We start from the raw sequence: 13,774 nt of genomic DNA, 5'->3' as shown, positions 1-13,774 counted from the left end.
ATCTAGCCTTAGCCTAAACCCACATTAAATCTGATTTAAATATGGTTCTCAATCTGGATTGAACTCAGTGTAAATCTGGTCTAAACCCTGAGTGAATCTGGTCTGAATAATGTGATGAGTAGGCATAAGAGGAACTGCTGTTTCTCATCATTTTGCCTTCACCTGAAACTAATTTAATCAGTTAAAGTGATCAAACAGTGCTAACGTGTGTGTAAACAGATGGGTGATCAGAGGGAGAAGGAGGAGGAGGAAGAGGAGGAGGAGGAGGAGGAGCTAAGTATAAATGCTGCTGCTCCCTTCAGTCGAGTTCAGAAACTCAACAATCTCTTAAGTTTAGTTGTATTAAGTTTGTTTCCTGTTGACCTGCTGAACAACAACAACATGCTCCAACGGTGAGTTCACGGTCAATGATTCACTTTGTTCAACTGTCTGAGTCTCATTGAGATTTTATTTCAAATGACTGAGGTAAGAACATTTCATCTACGTCACAGCTGCAGGTCGACAACTCTCTGCTCACTGTCACATTATCACTAATCACTGTAATCAGGTAATTAACTGAGGTTTGAACATTCTGTACTGTGAAGACCTGATGTTTTTAAGTCACATACTTCCAGAGAAAAGATCTGTTTTTTTCTCATGTGATTCAGAATCAGACTTTATGTTCAACACATGATGAAGTGACTTATTAATTTAAACAACATGAAACTATATGTCTTTGATAACTGAAGTGAGACTGATGATGTTTCCTTTGAATCGAGGACTGCCATGAGTAGAAGGACTCCAGTGTTTCAGGATAAAGCAGCAGTCTTCTCTGGTTTTTCACCCGACACTCGACTCTCATTATGAACCTTAAAGCTTTTCAGTCTCTGTGAGGATCTGAGCCGCTTTTCTCTCGCAGCTCATTTCTCTCTATACGTTGGAAAAGAACAGACGCTTTGTTTTTTTTTCTGTGGAGGAAACACAAAGAAACAGTCATTTAACCCTTAAGGCTGAAGACTGGTTTCACCCACCTCCCACTCAACACACCTGACATCCATCACTACCTTTGTCACTTTATTCTTTTGTTCACGTTCTCACATTCTTGTCTTTATCTGACATATTTGACATTAATTTTCTATTTTTATTCTTTATTTTACATTCTTTAATTTTTTTCTTTGTTTTTTATTCTTTACATTTTTAATTTTCTGTTTTTTCATTTACATTCTTTACTGTTCTTCTCTTTATGTTCTTTGTGGGTTCTCTATGTTCTTTATGGTATATTCTTTACATTGGTCACTTTAGTTCTGTTGTCGAAGAGAGAAAACTTTGACTCACTGTCTGTGGTGGTGTTTGTTTACACAATGGATGTTTACTTTAATCATGACTTAAATATTTATATTTTGTGTTGTGTGCTATCAGTTTACACTGAGGAGATTTTTAAATCTTTGTCAAAAGTTTTGTCTTCCTCAACTCCTGTACGACATCATGCAAAACACCATGCAAACAAGCTGCAGTCAAATCAAATCATTCAATTTGAATTTAAAACTAATGTGTGCGCATGTGTGCGTGTGTGTGTGTGTGTGTGTGTTACAGGTGTGCAGTGTTGCTGCTTGTGGCACTTGCTGCTGTTTCTCTGGCAGCTCCAGTCCCAGGTAAGCAGTGACATCAGAAGTGATCAATAACAGAAGAATTCTTCACACACCTGTTTAGTGACGCAGATGTGTAGGAGCACACTGTCAAATATGTAACCAATCACCTCGTCCCACATAAATATAGGTGGGATGTATTGATTGGTCATCGGTTCCCAGCCCCTCCAATTTAAGATGGCTCCTCATTGTTGATAACCTTCATCATGATGAAAGTCCAGAGCTGAAACTATGCAAATAAATGATTTATTACATGTCAGTCTGTTTGTGGGATTTTTTAATTGTTACTAAAGATTTATGGTTAAAATATCATCATTGTTAACTTAAAATCAGTTATAGATCATTATGATTTCTTTATTGTCTGTTGGCAATCACAATCAATCACTAATGTATGATTTATTGAGTCTAATGTATGCAGGTGTGCAGAGGTTTTATTGAACAGTGTTACTGAGATGTTATGACATAAACTTGAATTCATAACAGCTATAAAATAGAAATTTAAAATGATAAAGTTAGTTAATGATGAGTGAGGACCTCCTTTTGTAAAATGTTTGGTAAGATGAAGTATATCTTATCAATTTATTACTACTGATTATATCTTATTAATCACATCATAAGGTTAGAAATGTTATCTGGTTACCTGATGTGTATATTTATTTGAATTGACTATACATTTACAATAAATAAAACTATAACGAGGAAGCTTCTATATATCTGTTAACTTGGTTCATGTAAACTTGTGAATAATAGAGAACTTTTTAAGGCTCACGTTATAATTATCTTTAGAATGTCATGACTGCAACAGTTTGAATATCAATACATCAATAACTAATCTAACATTATTGACACGAGCACACACACCAGCAGGTTGGTGATATTGCAGTCATGTGACTGAGGTTGACCACTCAGTTCAATGAATGTTAGTCAACATCAGCTGATGTTGTCATGTTTAGATCATTCATTCAATCAAGTATCACATCAATCTTCCTCTGGGGGAGACGATGTGGAGACGAGACGGTGTAGAGACGAGACGGTGTAGAGACGAGACGGTGTAGAAACGATACGATGTAGAGACGATGTGGAGACGATACGATGTAGAGACGATACGATGTAGAGACGGTGTGGAGACGATGATATAGAGATGATGTAGAGACGATGTAGAGACGGTGTAGAGACGATGATATAGAGATGATGTAGAGACGATGTAGAGACGGTGTAGAGACGATGATATAGAGATGATGTAGAGACGATGTAGAGACGATGTAGAGACGAGATGGTGTAGAGACGATTTCTGACTCTCTGATCTCGTGTTTTCTTGTGTTACAGAGGGAACAACAGATGAAGGTAAATATCAACTTTAAATTCTTTAGTAAATTAACCTTTAAGTTGCATAAACAACAGCAGCCAATCAGAGCGGAGCAGACGTAGTAAGTCAGACTTACAGTATACAGTCTTTATAGCGTCCTCTAGAGGTTGCAGTTGTCATCCCAGATGCGGTTCACTGTTGATTTAGTGTCAGTCTCTGAAAATGAACAGTGAGAAAAACGTTTGTGTTTACTGTTCTGATTCAGACAGAAGTGCACCACTGCTGGCTCACCTTAATGGTAACACACACACACACACACACACACACACACACACACACACACACACACACACACACACACACACATACTAATACAGAAACACACAAAAAAACTGACCAACATTAATACACAGACACTCAAACTTAAACAAACACATAAACACATACACATGTAAACACACACATACTGATTGCTTAGGTTCAAGCAACTTTTTGTGTCTATTATTATTATTATTAGTAGTAGTAGTAGTAGTAGTAGTAGTAGTAGTAGTAGTAGTAGTAGTAGTATAGTAGTAGTAGTAGTAGTAGTAGTAATAGTAGTAGTAGTAGTAGTAGTAGTAATAGTAGTAGTAGTAATTATTCACTTCTGTTTCGGCTTAAATTGCTGTGAGTTGGAATGAGCTAGAAAGAACTTGGCTCAATAACTGGACATGATGTGCATGAGCCCAATCGAACAGATGGTGGCGCTGTAGTTAAGACTCCTCTCCTGAACACACACACAGAGTTTTGTTCAAACTGGGGAACTAATGGCAGAACGTTGTAGTGATGAAACGAGTGTGTCGGTCCTTGAGTGAAAACACCTGAGTGACTGTGCTCTGAGTCAACTGAGCTGCTTCCTTCTGTTTGGACCCAGAGTCACAGTTACATTCAGTTTGTCATTGCTGTTGTAGGAGGAACTACAGGTGAACCTGTGACTGTAAAGCCAGGTAACAACACTACACACACTGTATACACACTGTTTACACATTATACACACAACACACACTAAATGCACACGTTTATTTGTCTACACAGATCCTACTGAGAGCCTCGACTCTGTTGAACAGACTGAAGGTAACTTATCTATGTACTCACCTGTCTGTCTGTTACCTGTATGTTACCTGTCTGTCTGTTACCTGTATGTTAAACCTGTCTGTCTGTTACCTGCCCTTTACCTGTCTATTGACCTGTCTGTTACCTGTCTGTGTGTTTCAGCTCCCTCACAATCAGATGAGACAACTGAATCACCAGGTCAGTGTTTGATGTGGTTTATTCAGTAAACGTGAATTTAATTATAATCCAGTTTAAACTGAACAAGCACCAAATTCTCATTTCTATCTTTTCATTTAAGACTTCACCACAGAGGAAACGGACAACACTAGTGGTGAGAAGAACATTTCAGTCTTTGGTATCCAGACCCTGACACGGACCATACATGGACGGGTTACTTACCTCCACATAGAGACTCAGACCCTCCACATATAGACTGAGACCCTCCACATAGAGACTGAGAACCTCCACATATAGACTCAGAACCTCCACATATAGACTGAGAACCTCCACATATAGACTGAGAACCTCCACATAGAGACTCACAACCTCCACATATAGACTGAGAACCTCCACATATAGACTCAGAACCTCCACATAAAGACTCAGAACCTCCACATATAGACTCAGAACCTCCACATATAGACTCAGAACCTCCACATAAAGTTTCAGAACCTCCACATATAGACTCACAACCTCCACATATAGACTCAGAATCTCCACATATAGACTGAGAACCTCCACATAGAGACTCACAACCTCCACATATAGACTCAGAACCTCCACATAAAGACTCAGAACCTCCACATATAGACTCAGAACCCCCACATATAGACTCAGAACCTCCACATATAGACTGAGAACCTCCACATATAGACTCACAACCTCCACATAGAGACTCAGAACCTCCACATATAGACTCAGAACTTCCACATATAGACTCAGAACCTCCACATAGAGACTCAAACCTCCACATATAGACTCAGAACCTCCACATATAGACTCAGAACTTCCACATAGAGACTGAGAACCTCCACATAGAGACTCAGAACCTCCACATATAGACTCAGAACCTCCACATAGAGACTCACAACCTCCACATATAGACTCAGAAACTCCACATAGAGACTGAGAACCTCCACATATAGACTGAGAACCTCCACATAGAGACTCACAACCTCCACATAGAGACTCAGAACCTCCCCATATAGACTCAGAACCTCCACATAGAGACTCAGAACCTCCACATAGAGACTCAGAACCTCCACATATAGACTGAGAACCTCCACATGGAGACTCAGAACCTCCACATATAGACTGAGAACCTCCACATATAGACTGAGAACCTCCACATATAGACTGAGAACCTCCACATAGAGACTCACAACCTCCACATATAGACTGAGAACCTCCACATATAGACTCAGAACCTCCACATAAAGACTCAGAACCTCCACATATAGACTCAGAACCTCCACATATAGACTCAGAACCTCCACATAAAGTTTCAGAACCTCCACATATAGACTCACAACCTCCACATATAGACTCAGAATCTCCACATATAGACTGAGAACCTCCACATAGAGACTCACAACCTCCACATATAGACTCAGAACCTCCACATAAAGACTCAGAACCTCCACATATAGACTCAGAACCCCCACATATAGACTCAGAACCTCCACATATAGACTGAGAACCTCCACATATAGACTCACAACCTCCACATAGAGACTCAGAACCTCCACATATAGACTCAGAACTTCCACATATAGACTCAGAACCTCCACATAGAGACTCAAACCTCCACATATAGACTCAGAACCTCCACATATAGACTCAGAACTTCCACATAGAGACTGAGAACCTCCACATAGAGACTCAGAACCTCCACATATAGACTCAGAACCTCCACATAGAGACTCACAACCTCCACATATAGACTCAGAACCTCCACATAGAGACTGAGAACCTCCACATATAGACTGAGAACCTCCACATAGAGACTCACAACCTCCACATAGAGACTCAGAACCTCCCCATATAGACTCAGAACCTCCACATAGAGACTCAGAACCTCCACATAGAGACTCAGAACCTCCACATATAGACTGAGAACCTCCACATAGAGACTCAGAATCTCCACATATAGACTCAGAACTTCCACATATAGACTCAGAACCTCCACATACAGACTCAGAACCTCCACATATAGACTCAGAACCTCCACATAGAGACTCAAAACCTCCACATATAGACTGAGAACCTCCACATAGAGACGCACAACCTCCACATATAGACTGAGAACCTCCACATATAGACTGAGAACCTCCACATAGAGGCTCACAACCTCCACATATAGACTGAGAACCTCCACATATAGACTGAGAACTTCCACATAGAGACTCACAACCTCCACATAGAGACTCACAACCTCCACATAGAGACTCAGAACCTCCACATATAGACTCAGAACCTCCACATAGAGACTCAGAACCTCCACATAGAGACTCAGAACCTCCACATAGAGACTCAGAACCTCCACATAGAGACTCACAACCTCCACATAGAGACTCACAACCTCCACATATAGACTCAGGACCTAAACATAGAGACTCAGGACCTCCACATATAGACTGAGAACCTCCACATATAGACTGAGAACCTCCACATAGAGACTCAGAACCTCCACATATAGACTTAGAACCTCCACATATAGACTCACAACCTCCACATAGAGACTCACAACCTCCACATATAGACTTAGAACCTCCACATATAGACTCACAACCTCCACATAGAGACTCACAACCTCCACATATAGACTTAGAACCTCCACATATAGACTGAGAACCTCCACATAGAGACTCAGACCCTCCACATATAGACTGAGAACCTCCACATATAGACTCACAACCTCCACATAGAGACTCACAACCTCCACATATAGACTGAGAACCTCCGCATATAGACTGAGAACCTCCACATATAGACTGAGAACCTCCACATATAGACTGAGAACCTCCACATAGAGACTCACAACCTCCACATATAGACTGAGAACCTCCACATAGAGACTCACAACCTCCACATATAGACTGAGAACCTCCACATATAGACTCAGAACCTCCACATATAGACTCAGAACATCCACATAGAGACTCACAACCTCCACATATAGACTGAGAACCTCCACATAGAGACTCACAACCTCCACATATAGACTGAGAACCTCCACATATAGACTCAGAACCTCCACATATAGACTCAGAACATCCACATAGAGACTCACAACCTCCACATATAGACTGAGAACCTCCACATAGAGACTCACAACCTCCACATATAGACTGAGAACCTCCACATATAGACTGAGAACCTCCACATAGAGACTCACAACCTCCACATATAGACTGAGAACCTCCACATAGAGACTCACAACCTCCACATATAGACTGAGAACCTCCACATATAGACTGAGAACCTCCACATAGAGACTCACAACCTCCACATATAGACTGAGAACCTCCACATAGAGACTCACAACCTCCACATAGAGACTGAGAACCTCCACATATAGACTCAGAACCTCCACATATAGACTCAAAACATCCACATAGAGACTCACAACCTCCACATATAGACTGAGAACCTCCACATAGAGACTCACAACCTCCACATAGAGACTGAGAACCTCCACATATAGACTCAGAACCTCCACATATAGACTCAAAACATCCACATAGAGACTCACAACCTCCACATATAGACTGAGAACCTCCACATAGAGACTCACAACCTCCACATATAGACTGAGAACCTCCACATATAGACTGAGAACCTCCACATAGAGGCTCACAACCTCCACATATAGACTGAGAACCTCCACATATAGACTGAGAACCTCCACATAGAGACTCACAACCTCCACATAGAGACTCACAACCTCCACATATAGACTCAGGACCTAAACATAGAGACTCAGGACATCCACATATAGACTGAGAACCTCCACATATAGACTGAGAACCTCCACATATAGACTGATAACCTCCACATAGAGACTCACAACCTCCACATATAGACTTAGAACCTCCACATATAGACTCACAACCTCCACATATAGACTCACAACCTCCACATATAGACTTAGAACCTCCACATATAGACTGACAACCTCCACATAGAGACTCAGACCCTCCACATATAGACTGAGACCCTCCACATAGAGACTGAGAACCTCCACATATAGACTGAGAACCTCCACATGGAGACTCAGAACCTCCACATATAGACTGAGAACCTCCACATATAGACTGAGAACCTCCACATAGAGACTCACAACCTCCACATATAGACTGAGAACCTCCACATATAGACTGAGAACCTCCACATAGAGGCTCACAACCTCCACATATAGACTGAGAACCTCCACATATAGACTGAGAACCTCCACATAGAGACTCACAACCTCCACATAGAGACTCACAACCTCCACATATAGACTCAGGACCTAAACATAGAGACTCAGGACCTCCACATATAGACTGAGAACCTCCATATATAGACTGAGAACCTCCACATATAGACTGAGAACCTCCACATAGAGACTCACAACCTCCACATAGAGACTCAGAACCACCACATATAGACTGAGAACCTCCACATAGAGACTCACAACCTAAACATAGAGACTCAGGACCTCCACATATAGACTGAGAACCTCCACATATAGACCGAGAACCTCCACATATAGACTGAGAACCTCCACATAGAGACTCAGAACCTCCACATATAGACTTAGAACCTCCACATATAGACTCACAACCTCCACATAGAGACTCACAACCTCCACATATAGACTTAGAACCTCCACATATAGACTGAGAACCTCCACATAGAGACTCAGACCCTCCACATATAGACTGAGACCCTCCACATAGAGACTGAGAACCTCCACATATAGACTGAGAACCTCCACATGGAGACTCAGAACCTCCACATATAGACTGAGAACCTCCACATATAGACTGAGAACCTCCACATAGAGACTCACAACCTCCACATATAGACTGAGAACCTCCACATAGAGACTCACAACCTCCACATATAGACTGAGAACCTCCACATATAGACTCAGAACCTCCACATATAGACTCAGAACCTCCACATATAGACTCAGAACATCCACATAGAGACTCACAACCTCCACATATAGACTGAGAACCTCCACATAGAGACTCACAACCTCCACATACAGACTCAGAACTTCCACATAGAGACTGAGAACCTCCACATAGAGCCTCAGAACCTCCACATATAGACTGAAAACCTCCACATAGAGACTCACAACCTCCACATATAGACTGAGAACCTCCACATAGAGACTCAGAACCTCCACATAGAGAGTCAGAACATCCACATAGAGACTCACAACCTCCACATATAGACTGAGAACCTCCACATAGAGACTCACAACCTCCACATATAGACCGAGAACTTCCACATATAGACTGAGAACCTCCACATAGAGGCTCACAACCTCCACATATAGACTGAGAACCTCCACATATAGACTGAGAACCTCCACATAGAGACTCAGAACCTCCACATATAGACTGAGAACCTCCACATATAGACTGAGAACCTCCACATAGAGACTCATAACCTCCACATATAGACTGAGAACCTCCACAAAGAGACTCACAATCTCCACATAGAGACTCACAACCTCCACATATAGACTGAGAACCTCCACATAGAGACTCATAACCTCCACATATAGACTCAGAACCTCCACATATAGACTCACAACCTCCACATAGAGACTCACAACCTCCACATATAGACTCACAATCTCCACATAGAGACTCACAACCTCCACATATAGACTCACAACCTCCACATAGAGACTCACAACCTCCACATAGAGACTCACAACCTCCACAAAGAGACTCACAACCTCCACATATAGACTCACAACCTCCACATAGAGACTCACAACCTCCACATATAGACTGAGAACCTCCACATATAGACTCAGAACCTCCACATATAGACTCAGAACCTCCACATAGAAACTCAGAACCTCCACATATAGACTGAGAACCTCCACATATAGACTCACAACCTCCACATAGAGACTCAGAACCTCCACATATAGACTCAGAACCTCCACATATAGGCTCACAACCTCCACATAGAGACTCACAACCTCCACATAGAGACTCACAACCTCCACATAGAGACTCACAACCTCCACATATAGACTCACAACCTCCACATAAAGACTGAGAACCTCCACATAGAGACTCACAACCTCCACATATAGACTCAGAACCTCCACATATAGACTCACAACCTCCACATAAAGACTGAGAACCTCCACATAGAGACTCACAACCTCCACATATAGACTCAGAACCTCCACATATAGACTCAGAACCTCCACATGGAGACTCAGAACCTCCACATATAGAATCACAACCTCCACATAGAGACTCACAACCTCCACATATAGACTCAGAACCTCCACATAGAGACTCACAACCTCCACATAGAGACTCACAACCTCCACATATAGAATCACAACCTCCACATATAGAATCACAACCTCCACATACAGACTTTCTCAGCCTCTATACTGTTGCTATTGTTACTACTGCACATTTGGCATCATGTGCGTGACATCATTATTGCAACACTATACATTTATTTATTGCCACAGATGATGCTGACAGCATCGACTCTGCTGAAGAGACTGAAGGTAAACTGTCTCTGCCTGCCTGTCTGTCTGTCTGTCTTTCTGTCTGTCTGTCTGTCTGTCTGTCTGTCTGCCTGCCTGCCTATTTGTCCGTCCGTCCGTCCGTCTTTCTGTCTGTCTGTTGGTCTGTCTGTTGGTCTGTCTGTTGTCCAGATTTCCTTCTTCCTTCTTTGTTTGCCCTCAGTTTAATGTTGATGATGTCACAGCTTATTTCACCTGTACTTAAAACAAACAGCAGAGTGAGACTGGCAGGAAACAAACTCAAACCCAAGAGAGAATGAGGAAGTTAAACTCCTTAAATATACAAGGAAACATGTTTCTGTTCAGTGCTGGACTGAAGGTGTAGAATGTAAAATGTTTGAGTTTCATAGATTGACAGCCTGATATGTTAAAGTATTTTACTTCCTTTGATTCTGGTAACTGTCACTCCATTTTCTGTAAGAATAACTACAGGAAACAGTCAGTCAGTATATACTAAACAGTAAAAGTGTTTAAGTAAAAGTGTTTACAAAGTGATGAACAAAAGGTGAGAGGAGTCAGAAGAAAACATGATTGTTCCAGTGATGTAAGGCAGTAAGAGAACCAACAGCCTGATCTGTCATGGTGATGTGAACATTATGTAATAGGCCGTGATTGTTCTGTGTCAGGGTCATGTGACTGGTGATATTTCATGTTGTCAAACTTCTGCAATAATTTCTAACTTCAATTAGAAATTATTGCATGAGCTACTGCATCACTCTCATTAAATTGCTGTTGTGTCTCTGCAGAAGAAAACACGAAGGACTCTGACGCAGAGCTCATTAAAACTGGTAAACACACTAAATATCCATCCAGCTGAGAACAAGGACAATCAGAAGAGAACAGAGGAAACAGAACACTGTTCTCATTAGTACACAGTGACATCACAAGTTCAACAGTCAGAGAAACAGATTTATTTTCCAGAAAAACTGAATCATGAAACATTGATCTGATACTAATGAGCCAAAAACACAGAGACAGAATATACTCATAGTACTACTACCTATACTACAACTACTACTACTGATACCACAACTACTTCTACTGATACTACAACTACCACTACTCTTACTACTGTAATCGCAGTTGCTTCTCCTAATACTACTAACACTATTGTTACTGCCATGGCTTGTGCTACTACACAATACAACACAAACACTTCAAGTACACAACGCTGAATAATATGTCAGGTATCATGTAACGTTGCTTCATGTGTAAACAGACATAATGTATGTGTTATGACATCATAAAATATCTGACACACATCACAATACATTCTTAGACATTATGTTGATTTGTTTCCACAGTTACTACTAATGATGTCGACTCTGCCGAACCATCACAACGTAATCTGTCAGTTCACCTGTCTGTCTGTCGGTCTGTCTGTTCACCTGTCTGAAAAAACAGCAGAGTGAGACTAAGAGGAAACAAACTCAGACCAAACCCCAGAAAGAATGAGGAAGGTCATTCAGAAAACATGTTTCTGCTTCTCTGTTTCAGCTCCTTCGGATTCAGTTGAGACAACTGACGCACAAGGTCAGTGTTTGTTGTTTAAATCTAATGTGTTTGAAATCAAAGACATACATCTGGAATACTTACATCTCTCTAATGATAACATTATGAGGAGAACAGCGAGAGAACCTGCAGTCTGACGACAGTCCCTCTTCAGTTTATTACCTTTCAGCCCTCAAAATGAACTCGGAGCGATCAGTCAACATTTTTTTTGCATATGTGAATATCCTCTGAAGTGAACCAAACTAAGACCAGGTGGTTTAAGTTCAGTCCAAAGCAGTATTAACCCTTTAATAATAAATAAAATGGCCTTCCAGAGCCAGTTCTTCACGAGAGTCAGCCAAAGGTCGTAGTGTTTTCACCGCGATGATTTGATCAAACACACGCATGTTTGTCTTTGGTACAGTGTGTATGAAATTTACATTATCTTACAGCCAGTCATATGCAAAATATATCTTGCATCAATCATCCTGTGATCCAGCGCAGTAATTGGCTCGTTGACACAAGCCTTTGTGATCAATACCTTAGACCTACCTGGATAAAGACTGGGCCACAGACTCACCATGATAACAGATAATAACAGATACCTGTGCAATATCTTTAATCCTCAGAAACCGAGGACACTGCAGCCGAGGTAGAGACTGACATCACCACCACTGGTGAAGACAGTGATGTTGACTCAACTGAAAACTCAAACGCTGATACTGAGGTTGAAACTGACAGTGACACTGACAGCGATACTGACAGTGACACTGACAGTGATACTGACACAGAGGTTGAGGATGAGGATGAGCCTGAGGTGACCCCAGTAGACCAGGAAGATAACAAGAACCTTGACGTCAGCGTTAGTACAGAGGAGTTAGAGGAAGGGGAGGAGGTGAGTGAGAGGCCAACAGAAGAGGAGGTAGATAAAACAGAAGATACTGATGTGTCAGAGGAGGGAGAAGCAGCGGAGGAAGAGCAGGAGGCAGACAAAGGGATTGATGACAGCATGTCCGAGGACGATGAGGGCAGTGACACCCTGAGTGAAGCTGACAGTGACGATGACGACAGTGAAGCAGACAGCATCACTGACAGTGACGGTAGTGACATAGACAGCAACGATGACAGTGAGGCTGACGGTGACGATGAAGGTAGTGACATAGACATCAACACTGACAGTGAGGCTGACGATGACGATGACGATAAGGACGTAGACATCAACACTGACAGTGACGGTAGTGACATAGACAGCAACGATGACAGTGAGGCTGACGGTGAGGATGAAGGTAGTGACATAGACATCAACACTGACAGTGAGGCTGACGATGACGATGACGATAGGGACGTAGACAGCAACACTGACAGTGACGCTGACGGTGAAGCTGACAGTAGTGACGTAGACATTACCACTGACAGCGGCAGTGAGTCCAACAATCAGAACAGCAGTGAATCTGATGTTCCTGAGGAAGAGGAGGA

General features: G+C 41.8%; 1 protein-coding gene across 3 annotated transcripts in view; it reads left to right on the top strand.

Moving 5' to 3' along the window:
- Positions 1-262: 262 nt before the first annotated feature.
- stm (starmaker) overlaps positions 263-13,774 on the top strand; it is a 15,751-nt gene continuing 2,239 nt past the window's right edge. The window contains exons 1-12 of one of the 3 annotated variants that reach the window (XM_056400258.1): positions 263-392; positions 1,573-1,631; positions 2,952-2,969; positions 3,197-3,229; positions 3,882-3,917; positions 4,006-4,044; positions 4,186-4,221; positions 4,322-4,354; positions 10,751-10,789; positions 11,554-11,595; positions 12,305-12,340; positions 12,928-13,774. The exon at positions 12,928-13,774 is cut by the window's right edge and continues 71 nt beyond it. In XM_056400258.1, the coding sequence (XP_056256233.1) occupies positions 382-392; positions 1,573-1,631; positions 2,952-2,969; positions 3,197-3,229; positions 3,882-3,917; positions 4,006-4,044; positions 4,186-4,221; positions 4,322-4,354; positions 10,751-10,789; positions 11,554-11,595; positions 12,305-12,340; positions 12,928-13,774 (1,229 nt within the window). In that variant the 5' untranslated portion in view covers positions 263-381. The remainder of the gene's footprint in view (positions 393-1,572; positions 1,632-2,951; positions 2,970-3,196; positions 3,230-3,881; positions 3,918-4,005; positions 4,045-4,185; positions 4,222-4,321; positions 4,355-10,750; positions 10,790-11,553; positions 11,596-12,304; positions 12,341-12,927) is intronic. The other 2 variants (XM_056400259.1, XM_056400260.1) reach the window with 2 other exon arrangements.

Source organism: Seriola aureovittata, chromosome 16 (genome assembly GCF_021018895.1).
Source record: "Seriola aureovittata isolate HTS-2021-v1 ecotype China chromosome 16, ASM2101889v1, whole genome shotgun sequence".
NCBI lineage: Eukaryota > Metazoa > Chordata > Actinopteri > Carangiformes > Carangidae > Seriola > Seriola aureovittata.
This window is presented reverse-complemented; position numbering and strand designations above follow the sequence as displayed.